The following is a 13,681-nucleotide window of genomic DNA, read 5'->3' on the forward strand; positions in this document are numbered from 1 at the left end:
ATCAGAACCACTTCCCCATCTGGGATCCTTTGAGATCCCCATCCGGGATCCCTACTTCCCCAACTAGGATTCCTACTTCCCCATACGAGATCTGGTAAAAACGAGCCAACTGCATAAAAACCTAAATTCGTGATTTTTTTGGGGATATCTTTTATTTCCAACTTCCAGGTGCGAAAAGAGGCGATTTTAGGGTTCCAAAACCCTTTCTTCATGAATCTTAAGAGATCAAAACATCAAAGTTGAAGATTCGATTAATTATTACAATTGGTACTCTTGTTTTCTTTGATTCTAGTGATATTATCATGAATACTTTTTTATCTCTTGTTTCGTTGATTCTATCATGAACATGTCAGGCTAAATCTGTAAGTGTTTACTCAGATGTATTAAGTTTTAATCATTGGATTATCCTTAACTTTATGGATTGAGTGTTTGATTGATTTTTGTTATTAAGTTTGATCAAAGCTTCATTGTTATGCATGCTTCCTACTTAAATTTAGTTATACATGTTATCAACTAGTTATTGTGAGATAAAAAGTGATAGATAATATGTACTTCAACACTTCATGTGATTTAGAAGCGTATGTATTTGATTTCAAGTGTTTGGATTAAGTGTGTATGCGGTAATTGAATGGTAGTTTGACGTCATAATCGTCTAATTACATTGAGTGATATTTGTTATTAGAATTTTAAGTGATTTTAATCCGGATCAAATCTTAATAGCTTAATCTTATCGTTTAATGATTATTTTTTTCGATCAAACAACCCATTATCGTGTTTATTGGTTACTTTACTTTAATTACATAATTTGTTGGCTTGTTTACGTGAGTTCATTAGTGATAAACAGATTACGCTTCAACTCTTAGGAGATTTACACATTTACATGTGAGCGTGAATGGTGATTAATTGGTAACTTGATAACACAGTCGTGTAGTTACTTCAAGTGATCGTTGTAATTAAGATTTTATAGTTTAATAGTTTAATCATCTATAGTTTGATTGTTTGAATGCGATTAATGTGAGTTAGTCAAGTTTGGATGATTATAGTTTATCAGATATTTAATCGGTTATAATTGAAAGAACAATCCACATCATTATTGAATCATCTGAGTAACACTTCTTCGTCCTTTTTTCATTTATTTTCTTCCATATTTTAGTTTAATTAAAACTCCCTTTCAAAACCTTTACTTTTAGAATAATTAAACGTTATTTGAATTCTAAGCTACTACTCTTTGTGGACAAAACTCGTATTTGCTAAATACTTTAGTACATTGATCAGAACAGTTGCATGATTCGTGACAAAACCTCTCTAGTTTAGTAGATTGATTCAAACTGTGGTTTTACAACATCACTATATAAAATATAAAATGAACTTGTTTGATTACAAGTCCATGGTACAATCAAGGTTGGAGATCTCGGATCTCGGGGAGATCTCGTGTAGACATTTTTGGAGAGATCTCGTCATCTCGGAAAAATCTCGAGGAGATCTCAGACGTTGACTTTTTAGTTTTTATAATATAAATATATATAAATAAATAGTTAAATGTACATTTGTATACAATTTTACGAGATTTTACAAGAAAATCGAAGAAATGAGCGAGATAATCCGAAACTTTACGAGATTTTATGAGAAATTCGAGACATGAGTGAGAAAATTCGAGAAATCGTAGCTTTGACCCGGTTTGACCCCGTTGACCGAGAAATCTCGGAAGATGGACATCTCGTCTCGGCGGCCTTTCAAAAAAGAGATCTATGGGAGAAATTAGGAGATTTACTAACTGGGTACAACTACTCAATGTTAAAAGATGCAAGAACAACAATTTTTTTTTTATTATCAAAATAATTTATTGACACCCATTTCTAAATACAAGCAAATGAACCTTCATTAAGTTTGATCAATAGCTAGAATAGGTTCATCAAGTTTGATCAATAGCTAGAAAGTTTATGGAATTTTCATCCCAGTTGAGAAAACTTCTAAGGCTATTTTCATAAATAGGGTGACCCAAATTCCAAAGAACCACTTAATTAACTGCAAATCTTGATCACAAATCTTTCACCAAAATTAACTTTGAGGCAAAATAACCAAAAGGGATGATCAACAGTAGGTCACCGTATATAGCTCTCAATTGGGGATCAATCTTGATACAAAACCCTTTACTAACTGATCAAAAGTTCAAGGCCAAAGCCAAAAGGGTTGATGTTCAGTATGGCATCCTAAAGAACCATCATTCGGGTCAATATATGACTCGTACTCTATCTTTGGACACCCAAGAATAGTCAAGTTATCTTCTTCATCTTGGGAGAAATCGGATTGGTTTTCGAATACATTTGAAGAATCACAAGGCTCTAGAAATGAAGAATGGTTTCCCTCCGGACTATATGAATCCACAATGTCACTTTTTGTTGAAACTGAATTCGCATATTCTTGCTTGCATATAACCATATTTGGTTCATTGCTCCAATTTTGAATTGACACGGGATTTTGATTAGGATTCGAATTTGGTCCTTGAGAATTTGAATCCAATTCGTTTATGGGAAATTCATTCGAATTTGAATTTTTACCCCTTTGATGTAACTTTTCTTTGAGCATTTGAACCTACATGTGGCAATAATAACAATAACCTAGAATATGACTTAAATCAACGTTAACATTTTTCTTCAAATTAAAAGTGTGATTATAGAAAGTACCTCATGTTTCAGATTGTCATTCTGTTTTTGGAGGCAATCAAGCTCCGATTTGAGTTTATCATAACTCGTATTTAAGACTTCGTAATCTTTTTCGAGCTGTTTCGTCTTGCATCTCGCTCGACGATTTTGAAACCATATTGCAACTTGTCTAGGCTGCAAATTAAGCTCTTTTGCAAGCTGAATTTTCCTCTCTGGTTCAAGCTTATTTTCCTCCTCAAAACTTTTTTCAAGAAACTGAACTTGATCAACGCTTAATCGTCTTTTCTTACCCGGTTGCCGGAGAGAGTTATCGGAGTCGTCATTCGAGTTTTCCTCCTTTTCATGTTCCCCTGAAAGCGTCTTCTTTGTATTTGTTTTCTCTCCTATTAAAGGTTGTCACATTTCACAAATATTACATTAACCTTTTGTTTGAATCAACTAATCATTATTATAAATTTATAAAAATTTTAGATGGTATGTCACATACTGATTCAGTACTTCCGAAAGTAACTTTGTTTCATTGCTTTTAAAAGATATGCTTTTAATTATATTCACAAAACCATCTGGATTCACATTATACCAGATGGGCTTTTAGTCTTATTCCAGAACCTACAAGCATAAGTTTGTACATATAAACAACATATTTTATAATGTAAATCTCTCTAATACAAAAACTATTTTACTTTACATTAGACAAGGAGAATATGATGATCAAGCTTAATTTGTGCATATAAACAGTATACATCATATATCTTATATTATTTATATTTATTACTGTATTTATGTATGGTTATTGATGGGGAGTGATTAGTACACCATTAGTTTTCAGTAATACACCACCAAACATGGTGTTGTATTGTACAACACTGTAAAGCATGTTTGGTGATGTATTGCTAAAAATTAGTGGGTACGAATCATCACCTTTATTAATTTATTATTACAGTGTGTAATACATTAAAAATGATCTTCGCATATAGTGTTCCTTTCAACACAAAAACTTCCGAAACATTCTACTTTTACAAAAGACAAGGAATATGATGATGAAGATCAAATTCAAGCATAAATTATAATATGATAATAGGTAATAATCAAGATTTCAAATAAATGGATCAAAGTTAAAAGAAATTATTATTACCATGAAAAGATTTGGAACCCCATGGAGAGTTAAAGGCATCAGAAGAGAAAGCAAGCCTTTGACTTTCGAGCAAAGCTTCAAACAACATTCCACTTTCCATTGTTATATGACTTTGTTAATTAAGTTATCTTTTTCTGTATTTTGAGTTTCCTGTTTTTGACTTGTTTTTATGGGTCAAAGTTAGATGATGATTGGGAGATGGGGCTTATGCCTAAAAAAGCAAGTGATTAGAATTACAGTCATGTGATAGTATACAGAGATCATACTCATGAATCACAATCTGATTTGGTATATATGAAAACCATGCGATTGAGTAAACTTTTTTTAAAGAGTAGATATAAGAGTGAGTATGAGAGAGAATCATGTGTGGGGAAGAAGAACTTGATGGGGTTTATATGAACATCAAGGATAGGGGAGAAGTTTGGGAGGACCAAAAAGAGGGTACATTATGCTAAATTACTACTCTACCCCTTGTTCTTCAATATCCATCCGTCCTAAATCTATTGTCCCCAGATAAAAAACACACAGTTTAAGAAAAAATATCTAACACATGTACTTTTATGTTAATTTTCTAGTTTTATCACATACTTTTAACTATCTTTTTTGTATTACATGTATAAAGTAGATGCACAAAAGAGATTTATCACTTTACTCTTTTTCATTAAAGGAAGTGGACAATTAATTGAGACATCCATAAAAGGAATACTGGACAATCGATATTGGACGGAGGGAGTATATATTTTTTGCTTATAAGACCATACTAAGCAAGGCCACGAACCAATTTCGTTGTCCCACAACCGACTATGTGAAGCCGTTGTGGTCGTGGTCGTTGTGCCGTTTTGGGTTGGAACCACGGTACCAACAACGGTTCAAATTGAAATGTGACACACCATGATTGGTTGCTGTATTTAACCAAGATTCAAACGGGTTGAAATTGTATCCGTTTGGGAAAAAAATAAAAAATTAATTTTTCAATATAAATAAACACACACCATTTCATTTTTCAAATCCAATTCATACTTATTTTAGCACTTTTCTATCTAATTTTATATATTTTATCAAACACTTTCATACCATGAATTCGAGCAAAGTTTCCTGATATCGGCTAAAAAGTCACGTTTTCACCCCGGTATTAAGGTCCCAAAAAACAAGAAAGATTCGAACTTTATCGGCAAAATACCCACTTCGTCGATTGGAATTGAAGAACAAGTAATTACTAAGACGGTGCAAAAAGAATCAAGAGAATCGGAGCTAAAACGAAGATTTTAGAGCGAAAACGGTGAAAGACAAGAAATCAAGTTACGATCCAGGAAAACCAGCTGACCAGACAAGCCAAAATGAGCAAATGAACAGCGGAAGACTTAATTCGTACCTGAGAATAAACATGCTTAAAAGTGTCAACCAAAAGGTTGGTGAGTTCATAGGTTTATCATAACAATCATTTCAATATATTAATAGACCACAAGATTTTCGTTTATAAATATATGTACACTCGCAAGTGTATAAAAGTATTCTATAAGTTGTAGGCACCCGGTAACAAGTCTTAACGTTCATGTTTTACCCTCTGAACTACACCAGATCATGTGTGTTTAAAATAACCTCGAAGTACTAAAGTATCCCATAGTCATGATGGGGTTTGTCAGGCCCAATAGATCTATCTTTAGGATTCGTGCCTACCGTACATAGACAAGTAGTTTAATGTTACCAAGCTAAGGGTATATTTCTGGTTTAAACCCACATAGAATTAGTTTTAGTACTTGTGCCTATTTCGTAAAACATTTATAAAACAGCGCATGTATTCTAAGCCCAAAAATATATATAAAAAGGGAGTAATGAAACTCACAATACAATATTTTGTAGTAAAAATATTCATACGACGATACTGAACAATTGCAGGGTTGGCCTCGAATTCACGAACCTATATTAAGTATATATATATATATATATCAAATAATATTAACACATGATAATATTTAAACAAGTTTACATATATGTATATATATATACCTCATGATAATAATAGTACTATAATAATAAAATGATAATTTTAACAAAAATAATACTTTTAATAATAATTGTAGTTTTTAAATAAATGATAAGTTTCATAATAATAATAATGAAAATAATAATTTTGATAATAATACTTAGTACTTAATAATAATAATAATAATAATAATAATAATAATAATAATAATAATAATAATAATAATAATAATAATAATAATAATAATCTGCCAAAAATAATACCTTAACCAAATTGGAGGTGCAATACATATATTAAGTCCAAGAGAGTTAACAAGCCCAAGTGAAGGGCCCAAATCGGATTCTGTTGTAAATAAAAAAAATATGATGCCATGGCCGGTAATTGAACCCGCGACCTCTCGAAACCCGACACTAACCCTTAACCATCGCTCTGCTGTGTACTTTCTGATTTATATTGAATCCCATTGATATTAAACCCATATGTTTAACAGTATACCTTCTTCCCCTCCTTCTTCCTTTTCATTCGACCAGAACCATCCCAACATTCGATCAAAATACGATTTTAAAATTTTAAATTTCATTTATAACTGACTTATAATGGATACTAGTTCATTTAAACAACAAAAAAAAAAATATAAAAACTAGAACATCATTCATGATGTTCGTCGCAACTACAACACAAAAAAAAATTTTGATAACAAGATTGAGAATGTTTTGACCAAAGGTTACAACACGAATTACATTTCAAATCATCCCTAGAAACTTCCTAATTACTCAATTGAAACAATTTCATAAACCTGCTTTCGAATTTCTCCAAGAACACGAAGGTTTGACTTTTTACATTAAACTTTGACTCAGCAATTTGAACCCGATATCATGAATTGGATTTTGAAACTTTGCAGGTAAAATGAGTAGGATATTTTAAGCAAAACTGCATTTTCTAATTTTGTTAATTGCTTCGATTCTTGATTTTGACCAAAAATGTGAATGTTACAGGGACCATCGGCTTTCTTCTATTTATATCTATATTTTCTTTAAAACTGCAGACGATATAGATCATAATATAGTGTTATTGAATGGTTTAGGTAAAAATAAGATTCGATTTGAGTTGTTTTCTAGTGGTGAAGGCGATCACGAGCGTAACAGAAGAAAAGGAAAAAAATGCACTGATTGAGATATATACACTTCAATATTTGTTTCCATATGTTGTATTAAATATCAGTTATTAATAAATAAACATCTTAATAATAATAATACTATAATATATAAAAATACTCATACAATATTGATAATAATAATAATTTTATTATGAATAATGATAATTAGTTATATAGCAATAATATTTATAATAATTTTAGTAATAATGATATTACTAGTAGTATTAATAATAAGATTAGTAATTAATGATAATAATAATTAGTAAAAATAGTAATGATATTAATAATAATAATGATATTAATAATATAACGAATCATATATATCAAATTATTATATCTATATGTTATATATTGAAATAATAATATTACTAATATTGTTATTACTATTAATATTAGCACTAATATAATAATGAAAGTAATTATAACAACTATATTCTAAACTTGTAATTGAATTTAATCTATTAATATTACATATTATTAATCATGTATCATTTAATAATTATATATGTAATAACATATAATATCCATAACTTTGATATATATTCCAATACCCATATAAAAATTATTAATAGAAGTCATATGTTCTTATATATATATATATATATATATATATATATATATATATATATATATATATATATATATATATATATATATATATATATATATATATATATATATATATATATATATATATATATATAGTTTTATTTTAATACCCGCTTTATTATCTTGTATATTATTTTATATACTTAATCTTAATGATCAAATTGTATTTTATTATTTTAATTTATTAGGTATACTTATATTTATATATTTATACATATATATAATTATATATGCACATCAAATTAAATATAGTTGTTCGTGAATCGTTGGGAATAGTCGAAACATAATTTGGATACATGAACACAGTTTCAAAGTTTTTGAGATTTCATATTATAGACTTTGCTCATCGTATCGGAAACATATAAAGATTAAGTTTAAATTTGGTCGGAAATCTCCGGGTCGTCACAGTACCTACCCGTTAAAGAAATTTCGTCCCGAAATTTGAATGTGGTTGTCATTGCTAATAATAAAAATGTTTTCATGACGAATATGAGTTGATAAATAGAGTTTTATCACCGTTAAGTATTTGAGTAGAATACTTAAATTACTCGGAGCGTATGAGGGAAACTATCGCAAAATATCGGGATAAGTAAATGCATATTTGTCTTAACTGGTGACATAGTCATGGTTGAATTTAGAAAATAAGGTTCGTAATAACTTTTGACGTTGTCTTGATTGAATTCCGAGAATTCAAAGGGATTTAAAGAAAATCTTTGAAATCTTAAAGATCTGATTCTTCGGGATTTATGGAAATTAAGATCTTTATAATTACATGCGATCATCTGTCTCGATTACTTTGTCTGGTATTTTCACTATAAATGAACTTCTTTCGTTCCATTATTTTTCACCACTCCTATACTAAATTCCCAAATTCAAAAGTTTTTTTGCAAATGCTTAATCCAGTTCTGATTCTTGTCCTTGTCCTTCCGATCGCAACAATTCTTCTCGTTTTCCAACTACCACCAGAGGAATCTGTTTTCTTCTACTTCGCCCTTGGGGTTATAATGTTTTTAATTCTCCCGTGTCTTTATGTTGCAATAAACATTGATATACACGGTTTCTAATTTATGTGTTGTTATCGGGCTTTATATTCTCTCTTATATTTCAAAGCTCTATGCTTTTGTTTTCTCTTCCCGACTTCAAGTCAAGCGAATAATGGTCAAGAATTTGTAGATATAGAGTTTCGAATGATTATAATGTTCTAAGCAGAAATGAACGTGATAGCACGATTTGATTTTCAAATTTATCAACATCACTGAAAATAGAACTATCAAGAATATAGTTTCTTGATATGTTCAGAAGTTATGTAGAATGAAAGAGTTATGTAACATGACACATGATGAGAGTATGATCTGTGAACCATCATCATGTTCCATTAGAAATTTAGCATAATTTACTGTAATATAACCACGTTGGCCTGACGTCATTATATTATACTAACTCATGCTTCAATTCCCAACACTTCTCCATAATTCATTCATAATTCATACTTAGATTTTACAAAAGTTTTTAATATAATGGAATACAGTAAACACGAAGAGGTAGATAATTTCAGACAAGAATATTTATGAAAATATCCTCAGAAATATCGAAGATATTTTATGATGATATTTTTGGAATTTTTAAGTTCGAAGGTTGATAAAGAAAAATTTTTCGCAAGATTTTAACATGACTTTGGAGCAAGATCTTCTCTAAAGATTTCATTAGATCCAGAATTACCTGGATTCTTTGAATATAGAGTTTAGTCCTTGTATTTATCCTTGGTCTCCTTCCTGTTGTGCTCAATCCAATTTTCAGTACCAAATTTTCTATCGAGCGTTCCTAACACTTCCTTCTTTATCATCAACTTTTGGCCATTAAGACCATCTACAACATGCTGCTTCGTCAGCATTTTCAAAGTTAACGAATCTGGGTCATCGGTTTTCAAACCGAGGTGGTTTCAGGAGAATTGTGTTTTTAGATGATTAAACGTTGATGGTAATATGGTGGAATATAAAAGGTTTCCCAGTAACAATAAAGAGTACGCATATATATCAAGGTTATAGTAAGGTTGTTTCGAACGAAAAGTCGAAGTTGACTTGTTGGAGCTGTGACAAAATTGACAAATTTTGGAAAGGAATTGCAAAGTTATTTTCGGTAATAACAATACCAAAAGAGTTAATACAGACACGTGTTTAACGTTTACTCAGGTTTCGAGTGTTTTCAGGTGTATAACTATATGCATAAGTCTTTTCTTCCGTAGATAAAGTGCGGTTGGTTCATCCTCTTGATTGAGGTGTTTTTAAGAATCATGAAAGGTTTGAACGCAGATTGTAATTGTCAAGATTTAAACGAGATTTAAGATGAAATCAAGTGGCAAACTTGAAGAATTGTTTAGTTTCATATGTTATAATCAATATTTTAAGTCATTTTAATTGTCCAATGTTATTAGTCCTCAGTCGATAGTCCACAGTTGACAGTCCAATAATTCATAAATAGTTTAATATATAATATTTGAATTAATTAATACATATCTTGACCCGTGTACATGTCTCAGACTCTATCACAACTCAAACTATATATATTATTTGAGAATCAACCTCAACCCTGTATAGCGAACTCGATCATTACATCATATAGAGTGTCTATAGTTATTCTAAATAATATATATAGATGCGTCGATATGATATGTCAAAACCTTGTATACGTGTCCCGATTTTTAAATGCGTAAAATAAATAACAGAAATTAAATGACGATAAATAAAGTGCGTAAAGTAAATAACATAAATTAAATGACGATAAATAAAATTGCGAGAATTAAAATTGCGATAAAATAAATTGCGATAGTTAAAATGTAATACGGAATTAACAGTTAGCTAGGAACAGTTAGCTAGGAACAGTTAGCGTGAATTCTTAACAAAATTTATCATAGTTAATTTGTTTGTTTCTAACAAATTTTATTTTGTCCAATGTTTTCTTCATTATGCCACTTGTTGGATTCTGATAGGTCAAAATCCAAATATGAAATTGAATGAGAATGGTTATTCTACGATGAACGGATACGTATATCTGTGGTTATAAGTAGGATAGTAAATGACTATTGAATCAGCTTCGGAGAATGTACAGTGTTGAAATGTCCCGTTCTTATTGATTAAAAACGTTCCATATTAATTGATTTCGTTGCGAGGTTTTGACCTCTATATGAGACGTTTTTCAAAGACTGCATTCATTTTAAAAGAAACCATAACCTTTATTTCATCAATAAAGGTTTAAAAAGCTTTACGTAGATTATCAAATAATGATAATCTAAAATATCCTGTTTACACACGACCATTACATAATGGTTTACAATACAAATATGTTACAACAAAATAAGTTTCTTGAATGCAGTTTTACACAATATCATACAAGCATGGACTCCAAATCTCGTCCTTATTTAAGTATGCGACAGCGGAAGCTCTTAATATCCACCTGAGAATAAACATGCTTTAAACGTCAACAAAAATGTTGGTGAGTTATAGGTTTAACCTATATATATCAAATCGTAACAATAGACCACAAGATTTCATATTTCAATACACATCCCATACATAGAGATAAAAATCATTCATATGGTGAACACCTGGTAACCGACATTAACAAGATGCATATATAAGAATATCCCCATCATTCCAGGACACCCTTCGGATATGATATAAATTTCCAAGTACTAAAGCATCCGGTACTTTGGATGGGGTTTGTTAGGCCCAATAGATCTATCTTTAGGATTCGCGTCAATTAGGGTGTCTATTCCCTAATTCTTAGATTACCAGACTTAATAAAAAGGGGCATATTCGATTTCGATAATTCAACCATAGAATGTAGTTTCACGTACTTGTGTCTATTTTGTAAATCATTTATAAAACCTGCATGTATTCTCATCCCAAAAATATTAGATTTTAAAAGTGGGACTATAACTCACTTTCACAGATTTTTACTTCGTCGGGAAGTAAGACTTGGCCACTGGTTGATTCACGAACCTATAACAATATATACATATATATCAAAGTATGTTCAAAATATATTTACAACACTTTTAATATATTTTGATGTTTTAAGTTTATTAAGTCAGCTGTCCTTGTTAGTAACCTACAACTAGTTGTCCACAGTTAGATGTACAGAAATAAATCGATAAATATTATCTTGAATCAATCCACGACCCAGTGTATACGTATCTCAGTATTGATCACAACTCAAACTATATATATTTTGGAATCAACCTCAACCCTGTATAGCTAACTCCAACATTCACATATAGAGTGTCTATGGTTGTTCCGAAATATATATAGATGTGTCGACATGATAGGTAGAAACATTGTATACGTGTCTATGGTATCTCAAGATTACATAATATACAATACAAGTTGATTAAGTTATGGTTGGAATATATTTGTTACCAATTTTCACGTAGCTAAAATGAGAAAAATTATCCAATCTTGTTTTACCCATAACTTCTTCATTTTAAATCCGTTTTGAGTGAATCAAATTGCTATGGTTTCATATTGAACTCTATTTTATGAATCTAAACAGAAAAAGTATAGGTTTATAGTCGGAAAAATAAGTTACAAGTCGTTTTTGTAAAGGTAGTCATTTTAGTCGAAAGAACGACGTCTAGATGACCATTTTAGAAAACATACTTTCACTTTGAGTTTAACCATAATTTTTGGATATAGTTTCATGTTCATAATAAAAATCATTTTCTCAGAATAACAACTTTTAAATGAAAGTTTATCATAGTTTTTAATTAACTAACCCAAAACAGCCCGCGGTGTTACTACGACGGCGTAAATCCGGTTTTACGGTGTTTTTCGTGTTTCCAGGTTTTAAATCATTAAGTTAGCATATCATATAGATATAGAATATGTGTTTAGTTGATTTTAAAAGTCAAGTTAGAAGGATTAACTTTTGTTTGCGAACAAGTTTAGAATTAACTAAACTATGTTCTAGTGATTACAAGTTTAAACCTTCGAATAAGATAGCTTTATATGTATGAATCGAATGATGTTATGAACATCATTACTACCTTAAGCTCCTTGGATAAACCTACTGGAAAAGAGAAAAATGGATCTAGCTTCAACGGATCCTTGGATGGCTCGAAGTTCTTGAAGCAGAATCATGACACGAAAACAAGTTCAAGTAAGATCATCACTTGAAATAAGATTGTTATAGTTATAGAAATTGAACCAAAGTTTGAATATGATTATTACCTTGTATTAGAATGATAACCTACTGTAAGAAACAAAGATTTCTTGAGGTTGGATGATCACCTTACAATATTGGAAGTGAGCTAGCAAACTTGAAAGTATTCTTGATTTTATGTAACTAGAACTTGTAGAATATATGAAGAACACTTAGAACTTGAAGATAGAACTTGAGAGAGATCAATTAGATGAAGAAAATTGAAGAATGAAAGTGTTTGTAGGTGTTTTTGGTCGTTGGTGTATGGATTAGATATAAAGGATATGTAATTTTGTTTTCATGTAAATAAGTCATGAATGATTACTCATATTTTTGTAATTTTATGAGATATTTCATGCTAGTTGCCAAATGATGGTTCCCACATGTGTTAGGTGACTCACATGGGCTGCTAAGAGCTGATCATTGGAGTGTATATACTAATAGTACATACATCTAAAAGCTGTGTATTGTACGAGTACGAATACGGGTGCATACGAGTAGAATTGTTGATGAAACTGAACGAGGATGTAATTGTAAGCATTTTTGTTAAGTAGAAGTATTTTTATAAGTGTATTGAAGTCTTTAAAAAGTGTATAAATACATATTAAAACACTACATGTATATACATTTTAACTGAGTCGTTAAGTCATCGTTAGTCGTTACATGTAAGTGTTGTTTTGAAACCTTTAGGTTAACGATCTTGTTAAATGTTGTTAACCCAATGTTTATAATATCAAATGAGATTTTAAATTATTATATTATCATAATATTATCATGTATGAATATCTCTTAATATGATATATATACATTAAATGTCTTTACAACGATAATCGTTACATATATGTCTCGTTTAAAAATCATTAAGTTAGTAGTCTTGTTTTTACATATGTAGTTCATTGTTAATATACTTTATGATATATTTACTTATCATAGTATCA

The 13,681-nt window shown here is 30.2% G+C and overlaps 1 protein-coding gene across 1 annotated transcript; it reads right to left on the reverse strand.

Moving 5' to 3' along the window:
• Window positions 1–1,309: 1,309 nt before the first annotated feature.
• LOC139857185 (uncharacterized) lies at window positions 1,310–3,912 on the reverse strand. Its single transcript, XM_071845922.1, has 3 exons — window positions 3,799–3,912; window positions 2,685–3,046; window positions 1,310–2,592 (listed from the first exon to the last, which is right to left on the reverse strand). The coding sequence occupies exons 1-3, from the start codon at window positions 3,896–3,898 to the stop codon at window positions 2,170–2,172; spliced, it is 885 nt and encodes a 294-aa protein (XP_071702023.1). The 5' UTR covers window positions 3,899–3,912; the 3' UTR covers window positions 1,310–2,169.
• Between the last annotated feature and the right edge of the window lie 9,769 nt (window positions 3,913–13,681).

This window comes from Rutidosis leptorrhynchoides, chromosome 7, assembly GCF_046630445.1.
Source record: "Rutidosis leptorrhynchoides isolate AG116_Rl617_1_P2 chromosome 7, CSIRO_AGI_Rlap_v1, whole genome shotgun sequence".
NCBI classification, from domain to species: domain Eukaryota; kingdom Viridiplantae; phylum Streptophyta; class Magnoliopsida; order Asterales; family Asteraceae; genus Rutidosis; species Rutidosis leptorrhynchoides.